This window comes from Podarcis liolepis, assembly GCF_965112155.1.
Source record: "Podarcis liolepis genome assembly, chromosome: 5".
Classification (NCBI taxonomy): Eukaryota; Metazoa; Chordata; class Lepidosauria; order Squamata; family Lacertidae; genus Podarcis; species Podarcis liolepis.
The window spans coordinates 40,966,352-40,988,001 of record NC_139556.1 but is presented as its reverse complement, the minus strand read 5'-3'; the positions used below and the strand labels follow the sequence as shown (position 1 = coordinate 40,988,001).

General features: G+C 44.6%; 1 protein-coding gene across 6 annotated transcripts in view; it reads left to right on the top strand.

The window, feature by feature from the left end:
• Positions 1 to 21,650, top strand: part of BLNK (B cell linker) — a 104,737-nt gene that overhangs the window by 43,301 nt on the left and 39,786 nt on the right. For 4 of the 6 annotated variants that reach the window (XM_083505978.1, XM_083505976.1, XM_083505977.1 and 1 more), the window contains one exon: positions 2,977 to 3,023. In XM_083505978.1, the coding sequence (XP_083362104.1) occupies positions 2,977 to 3,023 (47 nt within the window). Of the gene's footprint in view, positions 1 to 2,976; positions 3,024 to 13,601; positions 13,911 to 21,650 lie in introns of those variants that run through there. The other 2 variants (XM_083505979.1, XM_083505981.1) reach the window with 2 other exon arrangements.

The following is a 21,650-nucleotide window of genomic DNA, read 5'->3' as shown; positions in this document are numbered from 1 at the left end:
CACAGCACCCCTGATTCACATTCCCCAGAGCCAGCCCAGGAGGATACCATGTTCAGTGGTATCAAAAGCTGCGGAGAGAGTGAAAGAGCAAGAAGCAGGGGCAAGGTTCCTTTCCCCCGTCTTGCTTTCTGTAAAAGTCATCCTTTACAAGTGACTCATAACAGGCTTGAACCCAGACTGGAACAAATCTGCAAGGCAGATCCTGATAGAGCATGTTACAGTAGTCAAATTGAGATGTAGCTAATAGATATAGGACCATAGTCAAGTCTGAGCATATCAGGAATAGGTGCAACTGATGTACCAGCCAAGCGGGGGAAGCTCTACCCATTAAATTTCTGCTGCTCATGCAGATCTTAATGGCACATGAATTGAGGCAGGAAAAAAGCTGTCTGCCCCTTTCCTTATCCGTGTGTGTGTGTGTGTGTGTGTGTGTGTGTGTATTCATAGGAATTTGCTGATTTCGAGACCTAGTCAGGCATCCCCTAATTATGGTACATACAGTGTGTGAAACTAGTTTTCTGTTTTGTCTTACAGTATAATTACAGGATTAGTATTAAATATAGATGGTTTTCTAGAGTCTGAAATGCCACATTTTCCTAATGCAGATAAGAATCATAATGAGAAGCAGGGATACATTTGAATTTGAAAACAGTCTGTAGATACACAGTTTTGCTGAGATACTGCATATGCCATATATATATATATATATATATATATATATATATATATATATATGCCATATATATATATATATATATATATATATATATATATATATATATATATGGGTTGAGGGTTGAGGGTTGGTGGAAACACTTAGTTCCACTCTGAAATCAGTTTTAGCTGAGCCAGCAATATTCCAGATTTGATTTCAGAACCTGGACTGGATTCCATTCCACACTTGTGAAGAGAACAGGATTGCCAGTTCTTGAAAATAAACATTATATTACCCAGGGAGGGTTATTGGTGAAGCATGGATTTAAAGGTGAAGTTTTTTGGTGGGTCTGCATGTGGAGTTCAGTGGTCTACAGTAGGCCTGGAGGTAAAGCTCAGTGCAAAAATGGACTCTCCCAACCAAACTTTCTTAGTAGTTGCTCCCCCTCCCCTCCAAAAAATATCCCAACCAGGATTTACAAAATGTTAATAATATTCAGAAACCAGTGAGGCAACAAGATCACTCTGCTTCTGACCTGAAAGTCAGCATTAGTTAACAACGTAGGCAAAGGCATACTAAGGCTGAAACTGCAGAGCTAGAAATAATCAGATTTAATTTTGCTCATTTGACCTTGGTCAAGATTATTTGTTTTCTCACTACAGCTGTTGAACAGCAAAGCTAGGAAGACTGAAGAGGTGCATGGTCACTGAACTTACCATACCTTTGGGCTTTGTCCCACTGACAGCACCTCTAGCATTTCTTGGCCTTTTGGACAGACTGTTTGCAATTTGTTTTTCTAAACCCATTGTGAGTTTACCTGTGCATAGGTATGTGCCAACCTTCACCCCACAATCAATATATTAGATGTCCAAAGAGTAAGTCTTGCTTTCACTGCAGAACTTCAACATGACTATCACTCTGGATTTGTATCGGCAGAAATCATGGATTTCAGCTGAAGACTAGTTAACTTAAGGTACTTTACAGAACAAAAGTTGCCCCTCCCCATGTCTCATCCTACATCACTCAGGAAGGGCCCTTGACCTTCTGGAAAGGTTTGGGGGGCATGGGTAGTTGCAGGGAGGACATGAACTTCCTTAAGTTATCTTATCTAAGGAACCGAACTCATGCTTTCCATGCTATCTGGTTCTCATGCTTTCCGCGATAAAGTTGGGGTTTTAAAGCCCTGTTTTGAAGTTCACCCTGCTTTTTGCTTTTAGAACACAGCAGAAATGGTAAATCTATCAAATTCAGCTTGTGTGCAAGTAGACAGATGGTTATAAATTTTGTAAAAATAACACGCTCAAGCTTATGTTACATCAAGATAAAAAATGCAGTGAAAACTTTATAAACAGAACGTTGCTGTCTTCAGTTTGAAAGGGTATGCAAATAAACGCTGAAGAAGGGGCCAAAATATATGTTATTCGTCTGAGTGGTAACAGTAATACAAATTTGTCATTGTGTACAATAGTAATATTTATAATCCTAATGATACGGCAACCCAATAGGTCAACTGGAGGAGGCAAAAAAAAATCTTCTAAATAAATAGGAATAAAACTGGGTTTGGTGATGTTAAGTTCTATAGATGAGGAATCAGGGCCAAGGGCAAAGACTCACTGAACAGCAATGGCAGAGTGGAGGGACACTGGATGCGGCCTCCACTGGTAGAAATCAAGACTTGGATGGCATCCTGTCATGCATTCATGAGCATAAAACTTGGTGAATGGTGTTTGCTCCAATTCAGCTGTAGAGAGTGAGTTTTACTGAGGAAAGCAGTGGGGCAAATGGAAAACTGCTTGGACTCATGCCTAGAAAGTATGGGACAAGCAGAAAACCTTGGACCTGTGCCTTCTAGCCATGGGGCAAGTGGAAGTATGGGTAGCCCTGAATGCCTTCATTTCTGAGTAGCAGTGTTCTTTGACGCCTCTCCTTCCCCTCAAACGCTCAAGGACTGCAAGACTCCTGGAGCCTCAGTGGGCATTCTGTGGAAGCTCCAAAAAGGAGACTCATCCATTTCATCCTCTTGCTTGCAGTTTTAATGATCATTCATTAACCTGTGTGTTTTTCTTATGCACCACATTCCTGGGAAGATTTTGCGCTGTACAACATGTGCCACTTCCCCTCCACAGTATCACCAGGTGTTAGTAATAAAGAGTTAATAAGTAACCAGGACTTAATCCTTCAGTGGCATTAAAAGAATATGATTACTTAACTCCACAGAGTAATCTAACTGTCCTCCAGCTAAAGTGAAACTCAGTTTCAATTAGCTCCTCATTTGTTTTGGCTGTTCCCTACAAAAACACTTCTCTCTCTCTCTCTTTCAGAATTTATCAGAATATGAGATGAACAGATTCTGTATAATGGACCAGCCGTAAGTTTTCACTTTTTTGGCCTTCACAAAGTGGACAGATGTTTTGTTGCAATTCATAGTTAATTTTGTATGATTCATATTTAATTTAATATCCTCCTTTCATTCCCCCCCTCTTTTTTACATAGAAGAGAATCAGACCATAACCTCATCCAAACTGCTATATTTATTTTGTGTTTGGATTAGAACAAACTGGATTGGCCTTGCAGAATAAATTCCACCTTTCGTTTGGGTATATCAGCCTATATCAGCCATAAACACTATGAGTTTATTTTATTTTGTGATTCAATCATGCACAAAGTAAACTGAAAAACAAGACAAAAGCAAAAGCAAAAAATAAAGATCAGTATGAAAGCAGCAGATTGGATACAATTATATTAGTCTGTTCTTAATTCTGCATTATAAATATATTAAGTACATTAAGTATATTCACACACACACACATATATGTAACACATAAGTTAATATATGGATGTATAAATGGTCTAAACATCATAAATTGTTTCCTATAAACCGTAAAATGTACCATTATCAAAAGAAGAAATATTTGTTTAAAAAGCAAGTCAAAAGTGTATTTACAAATGATACAGCTTCTAAAGGAAAGACAAATTAACCCAGTCTCTAATAATTCAGCTTTACTTGAAAACCATATTGGTCTGTTCTGATCCCTGATATTCTTTTCTTAATTGTGTGACTAAATACCATCTATTTGATACTTCACTAAGTATTGACATATGATGCCATAATGTTAATTTTTTATCACTTCCAGTTTGTTCTAATAATTTCCAAATTAAGTCCTGTTTGCTAGACCTGTGTCCTTACTTGCAAGTCTGAGCTTAAAAATCCTTGCTAGTGTAATTATACACAGGACAGGTTACACTTTTTTTAGTTGCAGGTGTTGCAGGTTTCATCTGAGCCTGCAGGTGTGTCCAGCACTTGCACATACTCAATGCACACCTTCAAGAGAAAGTGGAATCTGTTATGAATACACATTTACCCTTAACCTTATGCCCCACACTGGGAAAGAAAGGTTGGTTTATTACATGAAATAAAGGTGGGAAAGTATATGGATGCTGTTTCAGACAGCAAACTTCCTGCTACATAAAAGTAAGTCTTAGGTTGTGGTTCTATACACACGTATGTAGGATTCAATACCATTGAACTGTTAGGTTTACTTCTGAGTATCTGTGCATAGGATTGCACATCAAATTGCTCAAGCAAAACAGCTCTGAAGTAAAAGAATTCTGATCAGGACTCTTGTGTGAAAATACCCTCCAATATTTGTCATTCAGGACATTTTCTATTTAAATATCTTCTTAATTTCTAAGTGCCTAAACATTGGTCATAGGTAGGTAAAAGAACCCTGGAAAAATAACATATTTTTGTAAACATTTCAAGCCCAGAACTGTCTTTGTTTTCAACACAGTGACTGCACCATAATTAAATCGCCTTCTTGAGAATATATTTCCAAATTACAGGCCCAAACCAGACAATTATCTGTAAGATTCACACCAGTTTTTGCAACATGCAAAGTACTAAATTCTAGTCTCCCTTGCAGTGCTCATTAAGCAGTAACTCATGTGAGTTATGTCTGGAAAGGTTAGGGTGAACACAGATGTTTCATATTTTATATTCACATTTTAAAAAAAAATATTGCACATTACTCACTAAAGCTTCATGGTATTCCTTGATTGGTACCCAGGAAGATTTGGCTAGCTTAGCTTAGCCCCCAACTTCCAGCTCTATGGCTGCAGAATTTATTCCTCATAGAGCTACAATTCCCAGCACCCTTAACAAACTATAATTCCTAGGTTTATTTGGGGAGGAGGATGTGCTTTGAATGGGCTTTAAAGGTATCGTGTACGCGCAGCCTGTTTCTCCCATACAGGCTCTTTCCTAGAATGTTTCTAGTTGGTCTAAAAAGTTGGTGAATGTGCATTTTAAAGATTTTTGTATCCAGTTTCCTGTTTTATTTTCGTTACAAAAAAACAACAACCTATTTCAGCTGGTGTTTGTATGGGCAATTTATTTGCTGGCAGCCATTCCCACCAGTAAACAAGGGTCTGTCATGTGGTGATTCACATTATGTAACTGCTTCCTTATGAGAAGGAAATATGCACCTATATTTACCAGAATGCAATAGAAGATCGCTTAGAAGATAAAGTGTAACCATGGTGCCACAGCATCTTTTGAAAACTTCCTCACATGTTGCACTTGCTGGGTAACTTTGTACAAAGCCATGACTCCATGGCCGTTTCAACGATTGCTTGGGAGACTTTCAGTTACACGTAATACCTCAGGTACCTCAGGTTACATAAGCTTCAGGTTACATAAGCTTCAGGTTACAGGCTCCGCTAACTCAGAAATAGTGCTTCAGGTTAAGAACTTTGCTTCAGGATAAGAACAGAAATCGGGCTCCGGCGGCGTGGCAGCAGCAGGAGGCCCTATTAGCTAAAGTGGTGCTTCAGGTTAAGAACATTTTCAGGTTAAGTACAGACCTCCGGAACGAATTAAGTACTTAACCTGAGGTACATTAATTTCCTATTGCACATCCTTTGTTGAGAAACTATTGATGTAGGAATTCAGATTCAGTAGGGTCAAAATGAGAAGGAAGCATATCTTTGGGAGTGCCTGAAGTTTCATGTGAAGAAATTCCAGGAAGTAATCAGCCGTCATATTCCAGAATTCCCATCAAAGGTTCTTTCTTATATACTCTTATATAATATATTCTCCTTGATTTATCAGGATTACTGATAAAAGAAGTCTATAATTATGGAAATACATAATTTTTCCCCTCTTTGTGAGTATCTAGAACAAATTATGCATTTGGATATGAATATATTCTACACACACACATTATGGGGTTAACATGATTTCAGAATGTGTGGCCATTGTGCATATTGAGCACACATCACAGAGAATTTGCTGTGTTTTAGCAGCATGGGCAGGCAATATGCATAATATCCAAGTGAGGAATTTGCAAAGTGGAAGAGTAATGCATGAAGTGCTCTATTCATGTTGCCAAGTCATGCACATTTCCCAACATCACTTGGAGACTAAACGTATTCACCTGACAATGTCCCCTGTTTATGCTGTTCAATTTTGCTTATTCACCATGGTATCTGTTGAATCTGCACAACAGCTGACATTTATGCACATTCCCCAATGACTTCAAATTAATTACACATGCACTGACTTATTATTACAAAATGATGCATTGTATCCTCACAGTGGAGTGTGCATCAAAACAATTACAATTCCAGTGCAAAGAAACCAAAATTCTTCAGCATGAAAACTCAAATGTATTCAGAGGCATGCAGCCCAATACAATATATGCCTATATTGGTTTATTCTGCCACAGTAAACATATCTTAGCAGCAGGGCACTTTTGTACACATTTGTATGTGCAAATTTATATGTGTAGATGCAAACTTCAGGGAAGAAAACAAAGTTGATTACTTTCAAAGTTTTTTGGAGGGAGCAGTCAATCTGAGACGAGATAGAAAAACCCAGGGTGCAGGACTCCTGAACCATTTGCCCTGCTCATCTGAACCAGAAGGCCCCATGCAAGGTAAAATAACAAAGATGAGGCCTTGCCATTTTTGCAAGGTCTGAGCCCCCCGCCCCAACCCTTCCCTCTTTCCAGACAGTCTGGTAGAAAGTACTGCACCTGGACCTCAGCAGTGAGAAGAAACTTGCCTTTCACTCAAGCATGAAGAAACTGCACATTTAGATTCTCAAGCTCTGTAAGGAAGGAAACTGTGAACAGATGCATCAAGTAATCTGAAGTCCTATCTCTTTCGCATTCGACACTGAAGTTATTTGTGCCCAGTGTGCTGTCGCCATACACCAGGCCTCGTTCCAATCTGAGGACCAGAACGCTTGATTGTTGCTATGATTGCCCCATGCTATAAAAGCCATGTCACAAAACACAGCTGAAATTGCCTTAAAGTATTATCCCAAACAAAAAGAGAAAAGTATTCTCAAATTTAAAACAGTTTTAGCTAACTAGTGATAGTTTGAACTATATTTTTTTTAATGGCACATTGCAACCTAGAATTGTATTTTTGCTACTTCATAAAAAAGAGAAATGTGCAAATGATTCCACATTGGCACATTTCCCCCTGTCTGTTTTTCCAATTCTGTTTTGTTGTTCATAGCATTCTCTAATTAATTTCATTTATTTGGAAATACTGGTCTTTAATTAGCACAATTACTAATGAATTAGCACACTAACTGTGAATTTCCGTGCATGTTTACTCAAGTGTTAAATGGGGCTTACTCCTTGGTGAGAGTGCATAAGACTGCAGTCTAAGTGGGAAGACAGTTTACCTCTTTTATGTCTTTAAGATATATTTCTCCTGGACAGCTCACTTTTATGAAATGCAAATTCAAAATTCTGTTCTCCCATACAAGGTATAAGCCCACTGTCTTTTTGTAAAACAACAACTGGCACAAATAGCACATTCAAACACGGGAAAACAAAATGTTGTTGTCTTTTAGTTTTCTTATGCAACAAAATAAACCCAGTTCCTCTGCCATTATGTGTCATGGTATCCTAATAATGGAAATTTTAAATCACTCATATTCCATGGTCTGAGAGCTGCACAAATAATGGAAAAAATTCTGTGGTAAACCATTTTCAAACAGCAAATTTCCAGCTTCATGTTACATTCCTAAGACATAAAGAGGGAGATGTTTCTGTCTCTTCACAAAGTATAGAGTAACCCTATACTCACTTGCCTGGCTGTGTGCCCCATTGAACTCAGTATGGTTTACTTCTGAGTAGACATGTATAAAACTATGCTGTGTGTTTCTTTAGCTATGTTGCTTGGTTAAAACATTTGAAATACTTCAGGAAAAAATATTTTTACTGATACATATATAGATATATTAAAAGACGCCTGCTTATGGGAGAAAAGCAATGACAAACCTAGACAGCATCTTAAAAAGCAGAGACATCACCTTGCCAACAAAGCTCCGTCTAATTAAAGCTATGGTTTTCCCAGTAGTGATGTATGGAAGTGAGAGCTGGACCATAAAGAAGGCTGATCGCCAAAGAATTGATGCTTTTGAATTATGGTGCTGGAGGAGACTCTTGAGAGTCCCATGGACTGCAAGAAGATCAAACCTCTCCATTCTTAAGGAAATCAGCCCTGAGTGCTCACTGGAAGGACAGATCCTGAAGCTGAAGCTCCAATACTTTGGCCACCTCATGAGAAGAGAAGACTCCCTGGAAAAGACCCTGATGTTGGGAAAGATGGAGGGCACAAGGAGAAGGGGACAACAGAGGACGAGATGGTTGGACAGTGTTCTCGAAGCTACTAACATGAGTCTGACCAAACTGCGGGAGGCAGTGGAAGACAGGAGTGCCTGGCGTGCTCTGGTCCATGGGGTCACGAAGAGTCAGACATGACTAAATGACTAAACAACAACAACAACAACAACAAATATAGATATATATCTACTGTATTGCTTTAATGAGATGTTAAAACAATACATTATCTCTAAACAAAAATGGTTCCATATTGAAGTCTCGGATTCAAACCACTACTTAATAGTTAAGCCTAGGGTCTAAGTTATGATCCACATATGGTAAGATCCAGGCCTCCACAGCACCATTGGGTGAACCCATATTTCAGGGATGGAGAACCTGCAGACCACCAGCTCTTTCTGGGCCCCAGTTCCCATCAGCATAGGCAATGGTTAGGGATTTTTAGAGTTGCAGTCCAATAGCATATAGAGAGCCTCTGCTTCCCTATCTCTCCTGCATAATAACAGGTAAGGCAAAAAAATCAAGCCTTTTAGTTGATATGAAGCAAAAGTCCCCCACTGACTGAAGAAGCAATCAAAATAATTTTTTAAAAATAATAAAAGCAGAAGTGTTAACTGTACCTCCAAACTGCAATTTTGTTCTCAAGGGAAATTAACTGTGGCTGGAACAGTTGCTAAGTGAATCATGAAGACAGATCCGGCATGAGAATGTGCTGTTTTCATGAATGTCTTCTGACTGTCAGTCTTTCCTAGTAGAAGTGGAACTGTACTACCTAAAAGGAGTACGTGTGGCCCTCCAGATGTTGTTGCACTGCAACACTCAACATCCCTGGCCATTGGTTTTGCTGGCTGGGACTGAAGGGGAACTGGAGTCCAATGAGGAATCTTGGATGTGCATTGGCACAAGTTGGTTTTATGTTGGGACCGGAAGATTTTGCAGATCCTGCAAAATACGGTAACCTCAATAATGCCAGGTCAGAATGAGCAGGTTGAGGACCAGAGAGCTTGTGTGATTGCTCTGTCATATTCCAGCAAGACCCCTAATTACTCCAAATCTGCTAATTGAGTTACCCATTACAGGACTGTAATGTGCAAAAAAAGAAATGTCCCAGCTGCCTTTAGAGCCGCATTTGCAGAGGAGGCATTTAAGTAACTGAAGCATCAAACTGAAAACCTTCTGCTGGGTCGTTCCCCACCACCACCACCAATTTCTCTTACTATTAATCTGGACTTGCATCAGGAGGAAGGGCATAATATAAGAGCAATAAAAGAAAAAGTGAAGGGAATGAGAAAGAAAACGCATACATATTGAAATCGTAAAACACAATTTAACACATCTCCTGCAGCATTAGAAATCTTGGTGGAGTTGTCCATCTTTGTGCATGTACAGTCGTACCTCGGAAGCCAAACAGAATCCCTTCCAGAAGTCTGTTCGACTTCCTCAACGTTTGACTTCCAAAGCACGGCTTCTAATTGGCTGCAGGAAGCTCCTGCAGCCAATCAGAAGCCACGGAAGCCCCGTCAGACGTTCGGCTTCCAAAAGAACGTTCGAAAACCGGAACAATCACTTCCAGTTTTTGATAATTTGGGAGCCGGAATGTTAGACTCCCAAAGCTTTCAGGAGCCGAGGTACGACTGTATGTATATTTAACGCACATGACTGTCCTCAAAGAAGCCTGGAAACATAGTTTGTTTAGGGTGCTGGGAACTGTACATCTGTGAGGAGTAAACTACAGTATAACATTTACAGATCTGTCAAGGTCACAAAACCTTACAAGAAGAGAAATGATTCATTTTGGAATTAGGTGTCTAACCCTCATGGTTGAAACCAGGTGGTGACATTGTGAAACTCCAAGAGGCACACAAAGTAGCAAAAACAAAATAAAACAAAATAATCTTTTTAAAAAACAATTCCTTCCAGTAGCACCTTAGAGACCAACTAAGTTAGTTATTGGTATGAACTTTCGTGGGCATGTACACTTCTTCAGATAGCAAAGAACTGGTGTTGGAGGCACCTGAAGAAGTTGCTTAGTTTTAGCGTCTTCTGGAATTTGAGAATGTACAGTAATAAGATCTGTAGCGCCCAGACACAGCATTAGGGATGGTGCAACTACTACAGTGGATACTGGAAGCACTCTTCTTCTTTTTTCCCCCAAATAATATTTATTATTTTCAGTAGATAAACATAGTAAAGAAAAAAAAAGATTAACAATAATAAAGACAAACAAAAAATAAAAGAAAAAGAGAAAAAAGAAAAAAGATACATACAGCATATTACCACTTAATTAATTAAAATTAAGTACCATCCATCTTCATAAACATAGTATTTGACTGCCTCGAATCTCTTCCATCCGAATTTCTTAGTAATTATATGTAGCAGTTTCCAATATCAGTGTTTCAAAAGAAGGCACTCTTCTCAAAGCATCTTCACTTCCCATGACCCTACAAGATGCTTCAGCGCACATGACTGACCAGAATAGGACCAGAGCGGGTGGTGCTATGCTCAGTTCCTTTCCATTGGGCATGAGAGGGAAGTGCCCAACAGCACCCAGTTAGGATGCAATGTGGACAACATCTGAATACACCTCTGCACTTGGACTTGAATGCCCAGGTTCAATGTCCGCACCATACATTCAAAGCACACGACTTTCCCCAAAGAACCCTGGGAACTGCAATTGCTGGGAATTTTGGAAGTCAGCTACAGTACCCAGGATGGGGAAAGCCAGGTGCTTTAAATTTAAGCGTGGGTGTGTGAGTCCGTTACATGACAGTGGCCAGCAGCAATGAAAGTGCATTGCCTGTTGTTTTTCCAAAAGTGTTCTGTTGTGCCAGTAGTGGTTTAGCCATGACCCGGAAAGCTGTCTGTGAACAAACACCAGCTCCCTCAGCCTTAAGCGATATAAGCACAGCACCCCATAGTCACCTTTGACAGGACTTAACCATCCAAGGGCCCTTTACTTTTCCAAAAGTCCTACTTGAGCTCTGTAACTCTCCAACGGTTTGAGTTATGCCAGACTCCCAATGTAAATTCGACTCCTAAGCTGCTGTTTAGCCATTGGTGAACTGGTAGCTTTCCTTCCAAGGCAAATAGCAGCTTTGCAACTATCTGTGGGTACATCACGGCTGTGGTATGGTTCATCTCCTCCTCCCCATGCAGTAAACATAGTCCAAATCCTAAATCCTGATCCTATTTAATTATTTTTTAAAATAGGAAATGTATTCACCCATTTCACACACCATCCCACTGACAAGATTTCAGTATGCGTGCACACAAGCTGTAGTTCATTCCAGCCACTGCTGTGGCTGCTACCACAATCAGCTGACAGTTTTTGCCTGGTTCCAGGTTTCACAGTGTGTTAACATGCAGCCCCCTCACTTTTCAAGTTCCTTTGCAAAATCTGTTCTTGCTCATTGAAGAGGAACAAAAGGTAGTGTTGCAAAATCCAGTTGCCACGTTACTCTCACTATACACGGTATCTTCGCAGCCCCTCGCCTTTGTTTAGATCAGTGTGTGTTTGCTGCTAACACTCCCTGGGTGACCTTTCTTTTCCTGCGAAGGGAGGGGGTCAGCACGTTGCATTCCCATGTTAACCCTCCCTTTACACTTTCTTTTCAGAAGCATTCCTGTGCCAAAAGCAATGAGGTAGCGCAAATGAATAGGCACTTCAAGAAAGATACCGGTTGGCAAAGACTAAGATTGTGTGTGTGCATTACTGACTTAAAACACAGCTTGGTCATTCTTCCCCCCCCCCCCCCCCAATATGCATCAAAGTTCCTTTAGGAGAAATGCTTCAAAACACAGCATTTCCTAAGAAACAACAGGGCACCTGCAGGATATGGTTTGTACAGCGCTTGCCCAAGCAGTGGTGGGTGCACGTTGGATGCAGGGTAAATGGAAGTGTGTGTGCGTTGTTGTTGTTGTTCAGTCGTTTAGTTGTGTCCGACTCTTCGTGACCCTGTGGACCAGAGCACACAAGGCACTCCTGTCTTCCACTGCCTCCCGCAGTTTGGTCAAACTCATGCTGGTAGGTCCAAGACCACTATCCAACCATCTCATCCTCTGTCGTCCCCTTCTCCTTGTGCCCTCTATCTTTCCCAACATCAGGGTCTTTTCCAGGGAGTCTTCTCTTCTCATGAGGTGGCCAAAGTATTGGAGCTTCAGCTTCAGGATCTGTCCTTCCAGTGAGCACTCAGAGCTGATTTTCTTAAGAATGGAGAGTTTTGATCTTCTTGCAGTCCATGGGACTCTCAAGAGTCTCCTCCAGCACCATAATTCAAAAGCATCAATTCTTAGACAATCAGCCTTCTTTATGGTCCAGCTCTCACTTCCATACATCACTACTGGGAAAACCATGGCTTTAACTATATGGACCTTTTGTTGGCAAGGTGATGTCTCTGCTTTTTAAGATGCAGCATCTTAAATTTCCCATGAAATGATCATGGGAAGCATGATGCGCACACATTGAAATCGACACGGAAGAGAATATGCTTGCCTTTCATGAGCACAGAAGGCGCAATCTGCGTAGATCTGCCACACTGAAAGAGAGCCACTGCAGTGTAGCAGTTAAGAGTGTCAGACTAGGACCTGAGAAAGCAGAGTTCGAATCCCCACTTGGCTATGAAGAAGGATCACTGGGTGAACCTTGGGCCAGTCACTGCCCCTCAGCCCAGTCTACCTCACAGGGTTGTGAGGATAAAAGGTGCTGGAATGAAAACTATGTACACCACCTTGAGCTCTATGGAAGAAAGGTGAGATATAAGTATTACGACAATAATAAAAATGGGATTCCAAAGGTGTCTGGATGCAGCCCGCTTTATGGAAGGAGCATAAGGAGAGTCCTGTGGGCACAGATCCACAGAAAACCAACATTCCTTCTCCAACAGCAAGTCGGCCGGGCACACCAGGAAAAACTCTTCATACAATCACACCAGGAAGAACCCTTCCCGGTTTCTTGTCTTCAATATCTGGTATTCCGAGGTAGTCTGCACTGGAACATGGAGGCTCTGCAAAGCGAACTTTGTGTGTTGTTGGGGGGCGGGCGAGGCATCCCATTGCAAGAGAGGAGGGCCTTTCAAGGCAGCAGAACGTGCAGGAAACTCTTCCAGGTAGCAGCAGCTTCAAAGCCCCGGGACGGCGGCAGGAAGTGTTCCCAGCTTGATCCCTGGGATGAAACGCCCGCGGCGCACGAGGCAAAGCCGCCAGGACGTCAGGAAGGACTTCAGCCCCAGACGGGGGTGGTTTTGGACACGCCCAATAGGTGCGGATCTTCTTCAAGTTTGCACAAACACCCTATTGCCAGCCAAGCTGGCTCCGTCACATGACTCCCTCGAAACATGAAACCCGGCCGGGCGCTCGGGCAAGTTTTGCTTCTCGTCCCAACACACGAGGAGTCGCCTGGCGGGCCGCGCGCAAAGGCGGCGCTAAGGGGATCCGCGAGGAGGCGAAGCAGCCAGGGGAGTCATCAAGGGGAATCCAGCCTTTCTCTCTCGGGAACGAGACAGGAAGCCCCCCTCAGTCCCTGCCGACTCGGATGCCCGTTTGTCCGAGGCAGTCGCCTCGCCTGGCAGCATGGACAAGTTCAATAAAATCACGGTGCCAGCGGGACAGAAGTTCAGGTATGGTTTGAACCGTGTCCCTTGTTTTCCTCTCGCGCTTTTACGCCAAGGCGCAGAGGCTGTTTGTTTCTCGGAGGCGCGCACGAGGGGGATCCATAGGCGCCGACCCCATGGGGCCTGAGGGGGCCCGAGCCCCCTCAAAAATTTTATTGGGGGGGCTCCGCCCCCCCAATAATTTAAAAAATTATTGCGCGCCTTGGCTCCCTCGTCGCGCGCCTTGGCTCCCGCGGCCGGCGAGGGGAGCCCGGGCCGCGCGCGGCTGCTGCTGCCGCCTCTCCTGGGGGCGCCGCCTCCCCGGGCGGGAACGCTGCGGTTGCGCGAGGGAGGAGGGCGGCCCCTGGGGGCTGGGAGAGCCGGGCTGCCGTGGCCGAGAGGGCTGCTCTGCCGGGCGCCGCTGACATAATTTAAGCAAATTATCGCGCGCCTTGGCTCCTGCGGCCGGCGAGGGGAGCCCGGGCCGCGCGCGGCTGCTGCTGCTGCCGCCGCCGTTTGTGGTCATGGCGGAGCTGCCGCCTAGGGAGGAGGGGAGAGGGGGCTGGCGGGGGGGGGCAGGCGGTGAAGGGGGCTTGGCTGCGCTCTCTCTCTCTCGGGCTTTCTCTCTCTCTCGGTCTCTCTCTCTCTCTCTCGCTCTCTCTCTCTCGGGCTCTCTCTCTCTCTCGGGCGCTCTCTCTCTCTCTCTCTCGCTCTCTCTCTCTCTCGGGCTTTCTCTCTCTCTCGGTCTCTCTCTCTCTCTCTCTCTCGGGCGCTCTCTCTCTCTCGGGCTCTCTCTCTCTCTCTTTCTCTCTCTCTCTCTCTCTCTCTCTCGGGCTCTCTCTCTCTCTCTCTCTCGGGCTCTCTCTCTCTCTCTCGGGCTCTCTCTCTCGGGCTCTTCCCGCCCAGGGCTTGTGGGCATCTGCTCTGAGACGAAGATGGAGGTGACTTCCCTTAAAGGTCATGGAATCATAGAGGTGGAAGGGACCCAAAGGTCATCCAGTCCAACCCCCAGCAATTCAGGACTCACAGCTAAAGCATCCCTGGCAGATGCCCCCCCCCCCACCTCTCCCTAAAAGCCCCTTCCCCTGTCTGACTGCTCTCACCACCAGAAAGGCCTTCCTAATGTTTTGTGGGAATCTCATTAAGCCTACAGAGCTATATATGCAAATGGATCTACTTATTCTTTCCCTTGAAGATACATTGATTTGTTTGTTACTGTGGTTTCGATCAATACTTTCCAAAGATCTTTACATTTGTCCATGCATGATCTTTGTCTGAAAGCTCATGGGTTGCAGGAGTTGTCATAGGAGGTTATATTTTTGTCCTTCCAACTGTTATGGAAATTACAGGGGGGGGACATCTTTAAAGTTGTTAAATGTTGCAAATATTATGCCTGAATGTACCCTTTCAACTTGACAGCTCAGGGAAGTTACCTAGATAAAATCCTGTAACACAATGTATCAGCCTTAATCATTTTGCAGATGTTAAGGGGGGGGGCAGAGCCTGCAGCCACCATCCCTTTCCGGTGGGGAGGGGGCAGAGGAAAGACAGGAAGCTTTTCCCTGCAGAGTTAGACCCCTTGGCTGCGTGGCCCTCGGGTCCCTTCAAACTCCTGGGTGTTTTGCTGGTGGGGGGCTGTGTGGGGGCCTGGGCGATGTCAGAAGAGGAAGCTTGCAGGCCTGGTTGTCTGTTGGGGGCAGCAGGAAGAGGCGGAGGGCAGGATGTGCAGCCCCTGCCTGGCTTTCCTGTGGGACCAAGGAAGCGGCTGGGGGGGGGGGGGACTTGGCCGCTGGCCTTTGTTGCGGAGGCGGCAGTGTGGGAACGCCAGTCCCAAGGGCAGCCTCTGGGGTCTGGGTGCTGCTGCCTGTCTCCTGCCATGGACTTGGCGGGGGGGGGCTGTGCTATTGGGCTGGCAGAGACTTAACGGGGGCTGCCTCTCCCAGCCAAAGCTGACCCACAAAATTGCAACCCAGTGTGTGTGTTTGTGTGTGGGGGGGGGGGAACCAGCCTGCACAGGGTAAGCCCCGATGGGGCTCCTGGGCTCCTTCTGATGCATGAAAATTGGAGGTTGTCCTTTACAGCTCAGCTCCCCAAGGGGCTCAAAGCCTCCCAAGTCCATTATCAGTCGGAGACGAATGAGTGGAAGCTGGAAGAAAGGGGGAATCTTTATTTTTCTGTTGAAACAGAGCCCTCCTTCCCACTGACATTTGCAAGGAGGGGAGGACCCCAAACAAAGGTGTGCAGCAGCTTTGAAAGACTTTTCCGGCTCAACATCAGGAAGAGCTTTCTGACAATAAGAGCTGTTCAGACGGTCTCTGCTCCCTGGGAGAGGCTAGGTGGCCATCTGTCAGGGATGCTTGAGCTAAGATTCCTGCATTGCAGGGGGCTGGACTAGATGACCTTGGGGTCCCTTCTGTCTCTATGATTCTATGATTAGCATAATACAAGCATCTCAGGAAGAGGCATCTACCAACAGAAATCCAAGAGTGTAGCTTCTCTCCTGTCTGTCAAGGGACCTGCAGATGCTGATTGCCTTACTTGGCCAGTTCCTTAGGACTGGTACATACAGTCATACCTCGGGTTACAGATGCTTCAGCTTAAGCATTTTCAGGTTATGGATGCACTGAAACCCAGAAGTACCGGAATGGGTTACTTCCAGGTTTCGGCACTTGTGCATGAGCAGAAGCGCTAAATCACAACCTGTGTGTGCGCAGACGCAGCAATGTGAGTTGCGTACACTGCGGGTTGCGAACGTGCCTCCCACATGGATCACGTTCGCAACCCGAGCGTCCACTGTACCTTGGTTCTCGAACAGAATGCGTTCCGGGAGTCCATTGGACTCCTGGAACCATTTGAAAACCAGAGTGCGGCTTCTGCCAGAGGAGCCCCCTGCAGCCAATCGGAAGCCGCACCGGATGTTCGCCCTCCAAAAATCATTTGAAAACCAGAACACTCACTTCCGGGTTTTGATTGTTCAGAAGCCGATTTGTTTGGGAGCCAAGGTGCTCGGCTTCTCAGGTACAACCGAACCTGAGTCCTTGGGGGCGCCGCCTCCCCGGGCGGGAACGCTGCGGGTGCACGAGGGAGGAGGGCGGCCCCCGGGGGCTGGGAGAGCCAGGCTGCCGTGGCCGAGAGGGCTGCTCTGCCGGGCGCCGCTGACATTGGAACTTAGAAAACTTCCCAGGGCAGGACCCCGGTATGGGCCCCCCCAATATTTTTTATAAGTCGGCGCCCCTGGGGGGATCTGGGGGACAGAAGCAGGAAGAGATCTTGTGGCACCTTAAAAAATATGGGGGGAAATAATAGGGTTTCCTTTTCTATCTGGCGAACTGGCTTGTCTTCCACGAAAGCTTATGTCATAAAAAAAAGTCTTGAAGGTGCCACTAGAGTCCTTGCTTGCAGCAGGCTGTCAACCTTAACCCCTCTTTGGAAATGCCAGGGAGGATAAATTTGTATGTAAGAAGATAAAGCAATCGAGGGAGGATTCAAAATGGTTGTTAAGGTAGCAAGCTGCAGAGCTGTACAGTTTTCTCAAATGGGACTCAAAAGCATTCAGGGAAGAAGACTGTCTCCAATACTTTGATGGGATAGTAAACAACAACAACAACATCCTGTGAATCGCTTGCTTCCAGATTGTTGCTAGCTTGGGGTGGGATTCAGTGGCAAATTCAGCAAATTCAGGTTGGACAATTATGGTCGGTTGGGAGGTCTTGGGCAACAAACTCACTTTCCCGGAAGATTGGATGTTTGGTGAGAAGGAATGGGAAAGGAATAGGCAACATCATCTAACCTCCCCACTAACCAAGCAGAATGCCTGCTCAGTGAAATAGCCAAACATCATCTCATCTCCCTGCAAACAAGTCAGGATGAATGTGCAGTAAATATGTCATCTTGAAGCACCTTACGTTTCCCTCTTGAGAAATGCTTCTTCCTTTGTTGAGCGTCAGCCGGTCACTAAAGGTGCAGTAGCCCAACCAAGCTGGCAGGTTTGCGCCTCAATATGCCAGCACGTATTCAGAACGTTTGGGAGCCTGACATTTGTTTAAATGAGGATACACTAATGCTCCCTGTGTTCCTTTTTTGTGCTTTTCTCTCTTTTTTTGCAAATTCAAGAAGCGTTGCTGTTTATCACATTGGTGCATGCATCCTTCCTTTGTGTGGGCAGTGCCACTATCTTTGAGCTGTTCCTCTTCTCTGCGTTGGGCATCCATCTAGAATTTGCACAGGTGCTGCACAGTTGGCAGGAAGTGAATGTGCGAGGTGGTGGTGGTTTTTTGCATGAAACGCTTCAATAGCTTTTATGGCAGCTTTCAGATTTATATTGCAAAGACAAAAATTAGTCATGGTCGGTTGACCGGTTACTGAATGCCTTCCAAAGAGATCTCCAAAGAGTAGGACTTCTCTGTCTGCTTCACAAGGGAAAACCAACTACTGCAGATACACATGTGTTCTACAGGTGTTTCTGCAGCAAACATGTCAAGTGTGGGTGATGCCATGCAGGTGTGACTCAGCTACACCTGTCTGGGAACTTTATATCACAAACTGGCCTTGAGACAGAGTGTTTCTGAAAGTGCTGTACTGAAAATTAATTTGAAGAAACTGATGGCACAAGCAATCCAGTGGAGAATTAACAGTGCCCATGGGACTTTTGATGATGGGACGTGTAAAAATGTTCTGTGAGTCAATCAATCTAGGGGAAGATAATTTGGTTGGAATAAAAAGTAAAATCTAAGAAACTATAATTTTATGAATTGCATTTCTAGACTTCCATTTGTCCTATAGGAGCACAGAGCAGTTAACAAAATAGTAATATATAAAACAAAAAGTATATGCCTCTTAATTGTAGTAAAATTGCAGTAAACACTTTACAAGAAACATTTAAGCCATCAGTAAAATCATCAACAAACAATAACAAATCAGTAATCGTAAGCACTTAAATTTACATACCTACAAATGCCACAGCAATTATACTTTCCAGCAGATTAAAAAAACTATTAATTCGAGGTTTTATACAGATATCCCACCAAGCAGCTCAAGGTGACGTACATGGTTCTCCCCACCACCACCACTTTATCTTCACAACAACCCTGTGAGGGATGGTGACTGGCCCATGCTTACCCAGTGAACTTTGTGGCTGAGTGGAGATTTGAACTCTGGTCTTCCAGGTCCTAATCCAACACTAATCTCTACTACACCATACTGGCTCTTTGATATGACGTCAGTGAGGAATGATATCAATGTGGGGAAACAAATGCAATTACATACACATAAGGCAATTGGATGTTAATGAGTTACCAGTGCTTTGAGGATGCAGGAAGGAACAGGTATGCAGTAAAGGTAAAACCCTTGTCCGATGTTCATCACTGTGCTTGGAGCATGGATAGAACAGTACAGGAGCGCTGACAAAGCATGTAATTCGTCAGCCCATATTAGCTAAAGCAATTATTGCAAATGGGCATTTGGCAGAGGATGGCTGAATAGCTAAGCCTATGTCTGTAAATTTTGCAGGACTCTCTGTTCTTTCCTGACAGAGACAGAGAAATTTTATCTTGCCCAGTGTGCTAATTCATCTCAAGTCTTGCAATAAGGCAGGATATATCTTTAAACAAATATCTAACACAATTGTATAAGGGTGGCTGCTTGGATTTAGCACTGTTGTTCAGGACTTTTCTCCACAGAATAAGGGAGGAGCCTGGAGTCAGTGTTGTGCTGAATACCACTTCCTGCCGAAACTTCTACATGTAGTAGCATGTCGGTACTGCTAGACACTTTTCAAAGAGGCGCAGTCTGCAATCCCACGCATATTTAGTCAGGAATAAACGCTACCAGAGTTAATAGGACAAGAAGTGCTGGAAAGTGGGGACACAATGATGTGAGGGGAAATTTTGCAGCTCCCCACCCCCACCTCAATGGTGAGAAAGAACATCCCACAAACTCAGGCATACACTCTTTGGACACTTGCTGCCCCATGCAAAGCTTGTCCCTCCACCACTGCTCCGTCATAAAAATTAAAAGGGAAATGAAACAGGATAAGAATTAAAGACGATAGCAGAGCTTGTTAAGAGTGTTGTGGACATCTGGGAGAAGACAGCATAGAACCCAGATAAGCAGTTGCTCCGGAGATCAAGCAAAGGCCCAGATTCAATTAGGAACATAGGAAGCTGCCTTATTCTGAGCCACATCATTGATGCATCTAGCTCATTAGTGTCTACACGGACTGGCAGCAGCTCTCCAGGCTTTTGGACAGGGGTGCTCGCAGTCCTATCTGGAGATGCCAGAGGTTGAGCCCAGTGGCGTAGCGTGGGGGGTGCAGGGGGGCCGGCCACACCGGGCGCAACATCTGGGGGTTAGGGGGCGCAAATTACTTGCCTTGCCCTGGGTGCTGACAACCCACGCTACGCCACTGGTTGAGCCTGGGACTTTCTACATGCAAAGCAGATTATCTACACTTAACTATATGGCCCCTTCCACATCCAGGAGATCTGCTCACACATTCAGCAGTAAGAGGTGTTCAGCAGTGGAAAGGACTACCTCAGAAGGTGGACTCTCCTTCATAGGAGGTTTTTAAGTAGAGGTTAGATGGCCATCTGTCTGGGATTCTTTAGCTGTGGTTCCTGCATTGTGGGGGGTTAGACCAGATGACCCTTGGGGTCCCTTCCATCTCTAGAAGTCTATGGTTATAGGAGTGAGCCCACACTGATCAGCCCTGCCCTTGACATTGTGCATTCCCGTTAGCTCCACCTCTGGCATTCTCACTTACAGCACATTGTATCCTCAGGGTTCCAGATCACACGGAATGCACAAATGTTCTCCGCCTGCAAACATTTGCACTGCAAGTCTGGATGCCAGCTGGAGCATGCAAACTAGCGGGTGCAATCCTGTCCACACGTTGATTGGACAAGTGAACACGTCCCTTTAATAAGGCTACCAAAGTAATAAGTTGTAGGAGGGAATTTAGAAGAAAAGAAAATAATTTGAAAGACAGAGTTTCTGGCTGTTGCAGAAACTGAGGATAACGTAGCAGAAACTAGCAAGGTGGAAGCTTAAGTTACAAGGAAGATGATATATGAGATTGATCTTTTTTCCCCAATACAGTGGACTCTCGGGTTGCGAACATGAACCGTGTGGGATGCACATTCACAACCCACTTCTGCGCATGCGCAAAGCACAATTTACCACTTCTGCGCATGCGCAACCGCCAAAGCCCAGAAGTAACCTGTTCCGGTACTTCCGGGTTTCCGCAGTCCGAAGGTATGACTGTAGTCTCTGTGCCGTTAACAGGCATTCAACAGGCAGAAATGCAGCAATCCCCACACCTGAACAGCTTCACCCCTTCAATCACATTGAGTGAAGGTGAGATCCAGGTTTCCTCAAACAGACTCCTCCACGTGGCTGGGAGCCCCATCTGTGAGGGGCTTCCAGTCGCATGAAGGAACCTATGGAAGTCAAGCTGTCTTCCCCCTTAAGACCTTTACCAAAGAGGCAGAGATCAGAGAGGCAGAGCTGGGCAGCATGTAACCTCACAGGTGGGACCAGCCGCCTGTCCCTACTCTCTCTTATCGAAGCGTTATCCTTCAGTGCAGCAGATATATGAACAGGGCTTTATAGCCACACAATCAGATAGACCGCATTATTCCCCAGAAGCACTGGGAACATTTTGACTACCTAAATACTCCCAGAATTATTACCGTAATGCACTTCCTAAAATATGCACTGGGAAGTTGGCTTGAAACATGAAATGATGACGGTCATCGTAAGAGGAAACCC